This window comes from Mus pahari, chromosome 2 (genome assembly GCF_900095145.1).
Source record: "Mus pahari chromosome 2, PAHARI_EIJ_v1.1, whole genome shotgun sequence".
Taxonomy (NCBI): Eukaryota; Metazoa; Chordata; class Mammalia; order Rodentia; family Muridae; genus Mus; species Mus pahari.
The window spans coordinates 10,969,532-10,982,797 of NC_034591.1; the positions used below are offsets into that span (position 1 = coordinate 10,969,532).

The following is a 13,266-nucleotide window of genomic DNA, read 5'->3' on the forward strand; positions in this document are numbered from 1 at the left end:
GAAATCCCCAAAGAAAACCTGAGAAGTACTTCAAGACTGTCTTAGGATGCCTGTCTAGGGAAGATGCAGATATTAATCCCGGAATGTGCTAACCTCCCTTGGTTATACTGTATATCCTTAGCTTGAAAATCTAAACTTAAAATACTGTCAAATCGTAAACTTTTGTAGTGTGGGGTCATACATAGCCCAGGTATGATGGAGTGCAATTTCCAATGTATGCATGTATACTGGTCACACTGTGACATCCCTCAGGGATGTAAGAGATGCATCCGTTATAAATGCGTTTCAGGTTAGACTTCTGTCTCAGCCCCGAGATAGCTCGTTGTGTACATGTATGTGGCTGTTCTGAAGTCTGAGGTAAGCATTTTCAGTTTCACGTTTCTGAGAAGGTGTACTCACCCTGAGTCTGCAAGATTCTTGGAGATGAAATGTATTTTTTGTCAATATTGATGGTCTCTAGTGCTTGGACACAGGTACAGGGAGGGGTGTAAGCTCCAGTTTATGATTCACTTTAGAAATACATGAGTACGTGTCCCTGTGCTGGGTAGTACTTGGACCTGTATTTAAGGGATAGGATTTGTAGAAGCAGATGTTTTCTGTTAATGTTTATTTATTTATTTATTTATTTTTAGATTTAAGTTGACTGTGGGGACAGCTTTCATTCAACCACAGAGACGAATGACAGATTTTAATGTTAAGTTTTAAAGCTTTTATTGGCAAGATGAGAAATAAATAGTTGCTGCCCTGCCCCCATTCCTTCAGTATCCTCATGGCCCTGCACCTGGTTGGCATCCCTGTTGTTCCTGCTGTTCCTATGGGAAAATTTCTTGCTAAACTTGTGTTCTATTTTTCTTCAAAAATCATAATGTAAAAAAAATTAATCTGGTTTCTATTATGCTTTTCTGTATGGTATAGATTACTTGGACAATTATAAATACTGATGAATGGGCAAACGACAACATACAATGAAGAAGATAAAGTCTATATATTTGCTTGAGACACACGCCATAATAGAGTGACAGAAGGATTGAAAAGAAATGCATGCTATATAATGTGGACGGATTTGAGATGAAGGAGGAAGAAAGAAGGAGGGGAAGAGAGAGGGAGAGAAGGAGAATGTGAGGAAGGGGAGAAGGACAGGAAGAGGGAGAGGGAAAAGAAAAGGGGAGACATTCATTGCTGGAAAAAGAATGCAGGTATTAAGCACGGGCAGAGATACGTGATTCTTCCTACCTCGTTTCTTTTCCTAGCAAACATGTGTATGATGTGTGCAAATTGTGGTGGTAGTAGTAGTGGGGGTTCTTTTGTTTGCTAGTTTAGTTTAGGTTTTGTTTTGTTTTACCTCCCCTCCCATAGGTATTTAAAGCTAAAATTAGCTGAAAAATTCCAAAATGGAGAATGAAGTTTGAGTGGAGATTAGAGGCTTTTGAGCAGGGGGTTCTGTTGTTGTTTAATTCATACCAAGACAGTCAGTATTGTAGAAATAGTGCTTCTTCTTTAGTTAATGTAATTCTTTTTTTTTTTTTTTTTACTGGATTCATAGGAACACCAAAGGCCAAGAACCACTGTAATTGTCTATATTGCTAGTGTAATTATTTTTGGAATTTTATGAAAAGTCCTTTATGAGATAGTGAAGTATTAGCGAAAGAAAAATCAGTAATATTGTTGAATAAATTCTCTAATTTTCCCTACATTAGTAAATTGTTGTTGTATTAAAGGACAAGCTTAGGGGCTGGGGAAGCGGCTCACAGGTACAGTGCTTGTCTCAGAATCCCGACAGCCACAGCTCAGGTCTCCACACTCAGACGTGCCAGGCAGACACAGTAGCTTGCCTGTAATTCAGTCTCAGGAGGAAAGATGGGGATTCCTGTAGCTGACTAGCCAGACTACTCACTAATTTTTCCATTTGCTGGTATTTTTTTAGCCTTCATTTAATCCTGAGGGTCTCAGGCTGTGGGCCGTGACTCCTTTGGGAGGTTGTGTATCAGATATTTACATTATAATTCGTAACTATCAAAATTACAGTTATGAAGTAGCAATGAAATAATGGTATGTTGGCAGTCACCATACACGAGGAACTTGTACTAAAGGATTGTAGTATTAGGAAGGTTGAGAACCACTGATTTACTGGAAAAAGACTGGCAAACAGATCCCCAATTGTTTAGTCGTAAGATATTGGCTCACACTGAAACGGCAAAAGTTATAGTGCTATATTATTTTATGCAATAAAAAAAATCAGAAACATGGGATCCTTATTTAAGATGCTCAACTCAAATTCTATAGCAATGCAGAGCAAACAGCTCTAGATAAAGATGTATTTAAGATATGATAACATAAACTGAAGCCGTAATTATAAAACTTATGTATTATTGTCTATGAAACAGGACAAAAATCCCAAGATTTACAAACAGCATGCAATTTCTTTTCTTTTTTACGGTGCTGGATATTGAAGCCAGGGTCTTTTGCATGCAGGGTAAGAGCTCTGAGCTCCACCCCAGGAAGCTCTTTTTAACAGTCTAAATCATAAACTATTGAAAAATACCCTCTGTCATTGAACATGTACACGCACACAATCTGCTAAGGAGGAGTTTGTGATTGAACTGATAGATGGAGAATGTAATGTTTAATCACTAGCAGATATGTTTTTAAGTTGAAGTTTTCGTGGTATTATTGAAATCAACATCTGTGAGTTCATAAAACATCCATAAGCAACCCATTTCTTTCCTTAATCTGCTGAAAAGTGTTTTATCTTGATATTCTCAAAATTTGGCCCATATCCAAATTAGGAGATAATTCTAAATGAATGGGCTCTGTAGTAATGAGAATTTGCTTTATGCAAAGGTTTTCTAAAAATAAATCGATGAGTAAAAGCTTTCCTGGGCCATTCATTCCTGAATCTGCAAACACTGTCTTAACAGGGAACAGAATCCTGCCAGTATGTCAGAGTACCTCCATCATTACATTTCATTGCTCCTACCACACTCACCCCAGGGAAAGCAAGCTGCAGCCCCTTAAGGAGATAGGGTCACCTGGGAGATCTGTTCTGTCTTTTGTGGAAATTTGTCTTTACATCTCCTCCTTTCTGTTTGTCTCTGTCTCAGACTCTTCTTCACTAGCAAGTGTCTGTGGCTCCTTATTTACATAGGCTCATCATCTCCGGGAAACTTTCTAAGGCATTGCAGCCCATGTCAGTAATCTCAGCCTGGGTGGGATAGCTCTTGCATTTTATGATGACATAATTCTAAGTTTCTTTAAGAATTCTGCTAAGAATTATATTAACAAGTGGTGTCACTTGGTATATCATGTATTTGTGATGTTTTAAAATGTATTATTTTCAAGATCAGGCTGTAAAGACAGGTTCAGTTTAGATTAAAGAGATTTGAAAGAGTTTTATTTAATGAAGAGTTAAAAACTATAACCTATATTATCACAGTGAAACTTGGTTTTGAAACGTAACAATGAAAACCATTCAATATAGGTAAGATTTGGATTGACGAAGAACATGCAGGTGACAAGTTATCTTTCTGTCATGACCATCAGGCATGGCTGTCGGATGATTTAGACTCTAAAATGTTAGAGCATAGTAGTGTGTCACAAGACAGACCATCTTGTCTTGAGTTTTCTTTCAGCTTTTCATTCTTTCTAGTATAAAAACAGAAGCCAGTATCTCACAGCATTGTGGCAGTGACATGACTCTCCTGAAACTCTGTCTAGTGCCAAAACTCCTGACTCTTCCTTCATGGCAGAAACTGCATAAATGACAAAGACGGTCATTCAAACTTTCAGCAAAGGGGAAGAGTTACGAAGGAACGATACTTAGATCTTGTTTTAAATAGTGACAAGTGAATATGTTAAGATTATTGAGATGTAGACTATTAGGTGATGGGTAACAATATACATATGAATAGAATGAATAAATATTATTCATTATAATACTCTATGTGAAACTTTCTAACCTAAAAACTGTCTTCATATATATAAGGAAACTTTAATAAGCCTCTACAATATCTCTGATAATAAATAATATCATGCTTTTTTTAATCATAAAATTAGATAGTTTTTTTAATGGGTTGTAGTATAATATTGATTCATTTTTATTTTAAGAGAGCATTCCAATTTTATTTTATATATAAAATAGTACACCCAGATATTTGCACTGGAACTATAGACTTAATATTCCTTAACAATATATTTAAGCATTATGAAGCAGATTTCACTTTTAGTTCTTGTGATAGCTAACTTTCTATTACTATATGAAATATTCAAAGTAATTAACTGGTTGTTGTTGTTATTATTATTATTCATCTCAGTAAAGCTTCTGGTCCATGCCTGATTGGCCTTAGAGCTTTGGCCTTGTGACAAGCAAGCACATAGTTGTGGAGTGTGGCAGAGTGAAAATGCTAACCCCACGGCCAAGAAGAGAAAGAGAAAAGTAGAGAGAATGTCAGTGTTTCCACAATCCCTTCAGGAGAATGTCACCAAGGTTCTAACAAGCTTCCAATAAGGTCCTACCCCCAACAAAAGTTCCTTTACCTCCCAATAGTACCATTTTTAATGCACGAGGAATTGGGGGTCAGTCAATATTCAAACTATAGGGTAGTGGCAATTTTGGAATTTTGGTTTCTTTAAAAAAAAAACACAGACATATTATAGGAATATATTTTTGTTTTAACCCCAGGTGTGGGGATATTGGGCCTGCTTTGAGCTGACTGTGGCAGCTGACTATGATTTGTCTCGCACTCTAGTAGAGACATCGTTTTTTGCAAGCTGCGGATGGTGTCTGCAATTGGGTGACATTTGGGATTGTGAGAATTCTTCAGCAGGTATATAAATGCTAGAGCCCTGATAGGGGTGGGTTGTGGGTCGTGGCTGTTCTTTTTGGGGAAGTTGATTGTGGTTTGTTAGTAGACTTGTTAAAGAGGAAACTAAAGGAAAGAAATTAGATTCAGGATCTCTCTCTCTCTCTCTCTCTCTCTCTCTCTCTCTCTCTCTCTCTCCCTCCCTCCCTCTCTCTCTCCCACACAACTCCCCCTCCCCTCTCTTCCCTCTCTTCTCTCTCCCCTTTCTCCCCTCTCTCCCTCTCATCTCTCCTTTCTCTCTTATCTTGTGATAGGGCACCCCCTATCACAAACCAGGGGATATAAGGGATAGAAAGAAGAACCCACAAAATAACAAAGGTCAGCTACACTGACCTTTGTAGTGTATTTCATAAGTACTTAAAAATAATATCAGGAACACAATGTTCTAAAATATTCCATATACATTAGATATAATGTATACATAGTTTCATTCTTGGAGACACCTAGTGACAGGTGAGGCACATGTTGTGACCTAGTAAATTTAAGTCTGAATCCCCTCCAGTAATTGTGGGACATATTTTATACTCCCTTTATCTCAAGAAAGTAGACTTTATTGAGAAATGCACAAGATATTAATGATACAAGTACCAGTACATTGCACATCAATTAGCTGTATTGTTCTTACTGCAGGACTGTGTTGGATCAATTAAGATGATGTTGAGGTTTATCTATTTGTAACTGGAATCAATTGATCTATTCACGTATTGATGTTCTAGAATCTCATTTTAGTCTGAAATGAAAGAAGTTCATGTTGGGAGGAAATCTTCAAGGATAGCCAGGGTGTTTAGGACAGGACATGATAATCCAACCTGTGAAAGCTTAAGCCATCTTCTGATAAGCAAGAGACCTGGGTGAAACCAATTACGAGGTTTTTAAAACCACAAAACTAATTCTTGGAATATTCTGAATGGACCAGTGCTCAAAAGTCTTGAGTTCAAATAAATTATTTTAAAGAGCACATGGCGATTTACAGCCTTAAAAATATTAGTTAGCTTGTATCCTTATAGTCATAGGATAGTGTTTTGTAATAGTTGAGTGCTTTCCTTACATGGGTAACTCCCTGAGATCAATCTTTAGCACCTTACACACCTCAAAGTGTATACATAAATAAATGTATATGTATGTGTGTGTATCTTCATTAAAAAGTGACATCCACTTTGACAGATAAATGGTTTAGAGTTTGCATATAGTTGACGCAAACATCCATCGCTTACCATCCCTGCTCAGCTGGGACCAGGCCTTAGAACCTGTGCATAATAAAATAAAATAATACAAGCAAGTAGAACTGGTTTTGATATACGCCTGGATTCACTCTTCACAAGGCAATAAAAAGCTGCCAGGCCTTGGCTTTAATGACAGTTAAGTCATGCATGTGAGCCCCATCTGCTCAGGCATAGGGGATTTCCTACTGGGATCACCCTCCAGCCACAAGCCCTGCCACTGCTCCCCCCCCCCCCCAGGACAGTCCCTCCTCCTGCTGGCAATGGATAGGTGCAGCCTATGCCACCGGAGGAAAATCCTTCTGCAGATACCAATTTAAGCCCTGGAAATGAGGCTGGGTCTTAATTTTATGTACTATGTTAACTTTGGCATAGTTTATTTGATGATTTAAGTGAAGAATTATCAAATACAGAAAAATACTGATATTTAAGATAATTGTAAAAATACACCTTTAACACCCACTTTGAACTTTTCAATGTCTCTAGCTGAAAACTGTCTTAGAGGGCCTCTGTTCCCTGCTGTGAAGCACAGCAGTGAGTTCATCCTCAGCCTCTCAGTACTGCTCGCTCCTTTCCATAAACTTCAGAGGTAAACTTACCCTTCATGGCCACAGTAACTTCTATAAGGAGCCCATGATCCATCTGGTATGACCTCTCTTCTACCTTGTTCACACATGCCTGTCTTCCAGGTATAACCTCTCATGGATGGTTTTCTCTTTATTCCCTAGGTGGCCTCCTTTCTTAAAATGAGGGGTGTGTGTGTGTGTGTGTGTGTGTGTGACAATATCAAACTTTGAAACTGAGGTGATGGAAAATCCTCAACCCCAACATTGTACATGTGAACACATGTTATACTCTAACTAGTGGCCTAACTTATTATTCTTGCAATCTGGCTGTCTTATAGAAAATTTACATTTATTTGTGCATGTTTTTCTGGTATATAGCCAAACTCTAAAAAAATCATGATGAAGGAAAAGATCTTCCTAATTATTTGGTTTTAGTTTTAGATGCATCATAATAGGAATTTATGACCTAAATAAACAGCTGCTGCTTTTCTTTATCTTTTTCTTTAACATAGATTTATGAAAAATACCAAGATTTGTATACTGTGGAGCCAAATAATGCACGCCAACTGGTTGAAATTGCAGCCAGAGACATTGAGAAACTTCTGAGCAACAGATCTAAAGCCCTGGTGGTGAGTCTAGATGGCGCCTTCTCTTCTAGTTATTTCTCCTTGGCTATGTGTTATTGTGTTTCTTGCTGTGTTTGAAGTTTTCATTTGATATACTTTTTACCCTTGGTAATCGAGTTCACTGAGGGGTTCATGGCGTCAATGGAATCCCACATAAACAGACGGCTTTTCTCTACCTCTTGCTTTATTTTTATTATATTACTTTTTTCTTTTTATAATACATCAAAGGTATTGCTAATACATGAGATACCTATGTGAATTATTATATATTATAATTCACTGATCACATTTTAATTTATACTAAAATATAATCTCATTATTATTGCTAGCACATAAACTGTAGTACTCTCCTATCCCATGGTCCCATATTCCTACCAATATATATATACATGTATACATACATGTATATATATACATGTATGTATACATGTATATATACTTGCTTTGCTACATAATGTTTAAATTTTTGCTGATTTTGAGTTATAGTAATATATCATACTGTATGTAGCCTTCAGAGGCTTGCTTATTTCATCTACGATGTATCTATATGATTCATTGACTTTCATCTAATTTTAATTTATATATAGCCCCAGTCCTACCTCATCCTGATACCACCTAGTAGGAACAACATACTGCACATACATGTTCTGTAGCAATCCAATTTTTAAAAGTTACCATCTCTCTATGATAGTTTGAATTAGCTGATGCAGAGTCTATTGATCTAATTATACTGTATTTTTAAACAATGATCAAGTTTTAGTTATAACCTGATATGAGATTAATAACAATCACCACTAATAAAATTATTGTAAAGAAATAATTTATCTCCAAATATCTTGCTATCACCCATCTTGTGATGGTTTAAGTGATCCATGCCTTAGTGGTGAAATGAGGTGAGTACAGTAGACATTATGCTATTGAAAGGGGCTGTAGCATGTGAGACTTTCATGGCCATGTGATAACTAAGGTGGCTACTGCACTAAGTGAATATATCCTGCCTCAACAGGAAGATTCATGGTCTGGGCAATACGAAGTGAGGTTTTCCTATGGGATTCAGAATGGCAAGATACTTAAAATTGCTCATTTCTAGAATTTTACTGTTAATGTATTCATAACTACTTATGAACATAGGTGATGGACACCATGGAAAATAAAACAACAATACTAATGGAAGATGATATACATAGTTAGGTGTTATTTGAAGAGCACCATACATTCAGTCCAGGATAGTAGAATTGCCAGACAAAAGCGAGTTCAGAAAAGCATTTCATACAGTATGGTAGTTGTAATCTGTCAAAATGTTTGGTCAGCCTAGTTCTACTTGGTGTATCTAAGGTCTTATTGGTTCATATACTGAACAGACACAACAATGTCAGAGTTCTTAATCATCTGCGACAAAATGGGATGTCCCTCTGCTAATTTCTGAGGAGGAGATATGTTCAGTTACCTTTCTTTTAGTATGCAGTGAAATATCTATTCATATCGTTTGCACCTTTGTATTCTTTAATTGGTTTAAAGGTGGTCCATTCTTGGTGCTATGTAAACTAGTTAATTTCAGCTTCCATTCTGGCTTTTTAATTGTCTTTGATGTGTATTTTGATAGATTCTTAATTTTAACAATGTCAACATTATATTACTAGTATTTCTGAGTGTTCTGTTTGTGAACTCCTCTGTTGCTATTAAATCATATATATATATATATATATATATATATATATATATAACTATTAAATTATATATATAATTAAAAATGATTAATTCTAAAGATTCCCAAGTTTTGTTTTTCATATCGGAGTATTTAATACATTTGTAAACCATTAGTATATAATTTCAAGCTTCAATTTAAATTAACTTTTTTTCAGCTGATTTTTCCATGATCATTAATTATGTAGGGTTTTTCTTCTATTAATCCCAGATCACTGTGCTAAGTAGCCTGTAACCTAAGTCTTTTGCCACATAATTCTTTTAAGAAGTACTTTAAGGCTATTCAAACCTTATTTTTTTTATCCAAAAATACATGTAATTAACTTGAGAAATCTATACTGTGATTTTGTTTTGATATTATTATTGATTGAGGAAACTTTGCAAAATGCTAATATCATATAATGGTTGGTCTTTCTATTTGTAAGCACCCCCACCCCCTCACCCCCCAGCTACCACCAGTTTAGTATTCTTTTAGGTCACTATTATATGTGTGTGTCAAACACCACCACTTGTTCCTGTTAGATTTCACCCTGTTCTCTTGACCCTCAAATTCTTATATGCACTGTGAGACTCTTACAAATGTTTTGACTATTGTTCTTAAGGTATCCAGAATTTGAAGCAGGAATCGCTATTACTATATCTGGTTTATCAGATTCAATATTTATTATAATTTTAATATATAGCAGGGACTAGTCCATGGTAAGATAAACTTGCCTAAAGCATATTGTCTTCGATTTACTTAAGAGTAATATCATTTAAAAACATTTAGAAATGTAAATGTTTGCAACCACTAATAGCATTTAGGTTCTTTCTACTAATGTGCTTAAGTTTCTGATTAGTGTGTGTAAGATACTATAGAATAAAACCATGCACATCACATCTTAATGGAACTGAAATGGGTTTTTTATAGACTTTTTTATATTTCTCCCTTATCCTTGAATTTAAAGACAACTAGTGTCTTCATTTGCATCCTGAGGGGGTATCAGTGATGATCTTACCTGCATGGTGGTGTAGGACCCCCTATTGGGGACACCCCCCCCAGGTCACAGGAGTCAGGGTACCCCAAGGAAACACGAGAGACCTTCCTCTTGCAAAACCATGAGACAGTTTAATGGCGGAGCTCTGGGCCGATGCGTACCTCACACAGGAGGTAGAGGCATCGACCCCGAGGCTCAAAAGATAGGGGTTTTTATAGGGAGGGTTTAGGGTTTTTTTGGGGAACTTGGCTCAGCTTCACACAATTGGCTTGATTACAAGTCAGTAGAATAATACATGCAAATTAAAGCATTGGCAATTCCAGGGAAGGGGCCAGGGCCAGCAGTTTGGCTGGGTCAGCATGACCCAGGCCGCCAGATGGCCAATGAGTCAATCAAAATGTAACCCAAACCCAGTTCCTGTGTTTATGTCTATCCTTAGGGCCACCCAACCTCAGGAATGTCTAAGCAAGGGGCTCTCCTGGACATGCCTGGACTTGTCGTTGTAAGATCTTCAGCTAGGCCTTCAGAGCCTGCCAGGACATGCTGGACTTGCCTCAGGCCTTCAAATTTCCAATATTGCCATACTTGTCTTATGTTATAATTTTGACTATAAGTTCTTTGCTTTTCTTAAATTCAATTCCTTTTATTGGCAGAGTGCAGAAGTCATAATGGCTAATTAGTATAGAATTACTTAGATCTTATGTCTGGGAGACATGCTCATGTTTGTTTGCACGCTGATTTCTTTGTTTAACTTATTGATTCCACAAAAATAGAAAAGATGATTTCCTGGGGAAATATTTTGAAGCTAATTGATGCACAGGTGCCATGTTATGTCATGAATGGATGCAAAATGGCATTATTAATTTAATTCTGTTTTTAATTCTGTTTTTGCTGTAGGCTTATGGGAAAGGGAGACATCTGGATTAAAGGAGCTTTAATTTAGCTGCTTGTTGTAGTCATATAATTTTATTCAAAACATAGTTGAAAAGTTATGAACATGCAAATAAGAGGTAGATGATAGGACTTAATATCAGACTCTTTCATGTGCTTATACTATGTAGAGTGATCTAATTACTTCTCGCATTAATAGTATGGTGTAGATACTATTATTAATCTCACTTTTCAATAAAGAAACTGGGTCTTTCAGAGCTCTTGAAATTTGCCCAAGGAAATATATCTAATAAGTAATGTATGCAGTGCTTTCAAAGTTTAATATGCACACAGATCACGTATGGTTCTGGTTAAAATGCAGATTTTTATTGAGTAGACTGAGCAAGGGATACATTTCTAATAAGCTTCCAGGTGGTGCAGATATTTGCTTTATGAAGCCCATTGGGTGGTCAGAAGATGAAAGGGGGGCACACTTGGGTGTTTCCAACTCTAGGAGCTGCTTTATAGACTGAATACATTTATTGTTTCGCTGAAGAAGTGTGGAATAGAAAAGGGGAAAGGGAAAACTAAACAAGTGTTGAAATTTTAGTTGTGTTTTTTTATTTGGAAGAGGGGATATGAGTGCTCTAAGGATATGTCACAATGCCACACTTCCTTTTTATTAGTGCTTTGTAGATATCCTGCCCTGATAAATACACGATTTTAACCTTTTAACCCATACTGACAAATTCAGCCATATTATTTTTTATGATTTATCTGTTTTACAGCTTTTTCTTTTCAGCTAAAAATTTCTTCAGCGATACCTTGGAAACTGGATCAATATTATTGCCCAGAGAACACTGTTGGATTAATTCTAACACAACCTTGGGTCTAATGATGTTTGGGAGTAAATGTGAAATAATCATTTAATATTGTATTAACATGCATTTCAGCATGAACTAGACTGAAATGAGTGCAAGTGTTAATGAGCAGTGCATGGGAGAAAGCTCAACAAAACAATCCAATGATGTCTCTGGAGAGATGGATGTAGATGAAATCTGCAATCCAATGGTATCTCTGGAGAGAGACGGATGTAGATGAAATCTGTGGTCTCTTTGTTCTCCAGAAGCTGGTGTCTGCTCAGGAAATGATTGTCTCTGGGCCTTTGTGCAGAGAAAATAGGATCAAGGTTAGAATAAACAGTTTTTTTCTTTTGACACTTTTCTAATTATTGCATATACTTTCTCCCTCTCGTTATCCCAGTAACTTTAATTAAATGACTCCAATTCATTGTGAAGCTTTAAATAATGTAATTTGCTCTACTTCTTAATTTAACCATGATATTCAACTTAAGAGTTGAAAATGAAAAGAGGGAAATAATAAATAATTTAATTCAGCATAAAATAGGTTTGTCTTTCTGTTTCTGGAAGGACTAGCTTATTTATCTAACTGAATAGTTTAGTTAGGATTCTTAGATGTTAAGCTAATGGTCTTACATTTCTTACATGTTACTGTGTCACTTGTCCAGTGGAGATGTAAACTTCATTTCACACCAGATAGGCTTCAGCAACAGTCAGCTGACACAATTCCATCCAAGTCTAGCTTGATGAACCAATAGTTTATTTGTATTGCTTAAAGAGAGTATGGGTGACTCAGCATGCTGTACCACTGAACAGCACATCCCAGAATGGGTGATGAGAAATGAAACATATATCAGTAGTATTCCCTGTACAGCTTGCTTGTTCTTCATTGAAGTTCCACTGAAGAGTGGTATCTGTCTGGCAATTGTTGATTGCTTATATAACCACAAGAAAGGACCTCGTTGATAAGTTATTTCTCTGCCGGTGAAATGAGCCAATTCAAGCCAGATTAGACTATATTAAAGGCTGCTCTGGGTCTGGCAAGTTAACTGGCCTTAAGGAACAAGGCCAGAGAAATCACTATGACGGGGGTGGGAGAGAAAATGTAAAAGGGTGTGTGCACGTTCAGAAAGAAAAGAAGGAGAAGAGGAAGAGGAAGAGGAAAGTCAGAGAGAGGCAATATCTAGATTATAAGGGAAGAGGCTCTGCGGGAGGGGCAGCCCAGCCTCTGGTCTGGAAAATTGAAGGTTGGGTGCAGGGTATGCCAGGTAGGGACAGAGGAATACTGGGAGAATCTGGAGGCTAGGTCTGCTTTGATATGTGAAGTATGTACCTCAGCCTCTAGTCCTGGATCTGAAACCAAACACTCAACAATCCTTTTACATCCTTATGAATTGTCATAACTCTAACTTGTATCTCTGAGACTTCCTTGTCCCCCTTCATGAGGGATGTTGCAGTCTGGGAGAAATAGTGACACAAACCTCCACCTCTTCATTTGGCTTTTCCATTTCTCTCTCTCTCTCTCTCTCTCTCTCTCTCTCTCTCTCTCTCTCTCTCTCTCTCTCTCTCTGCCTTCCACAATGT

General features: G+C 37.0%; 1 protein-coding gene across 5 annotated transcripts in view; it reads left to right on the top strand.

Annotated features, from left to right (window-relative positions):
• The window catches only part of Cacna2d1 (calcium voltage-gated channel auxiliary subunit alpha2delta 1), a 426,913-nt gene that overhangs the window by 81,994 nt on the left and 331,653 nt on the right, over positions 1-13,266 (top strand). For all 5 annotated transcript variants that reach the window (XM_021190608.2, XM_021190611.2, XM_021190609.2 and 2 more), the window contains exon 3: positions 7,158-7,274. In XM_021190608.2, coding sequence (XP_021046267.1) covers positions 7,158-7,274 — 117 coding nt within the window. The remainder of the gene's footprint in view (positions 1-7,157; positions 7,275-13,266) is intronic.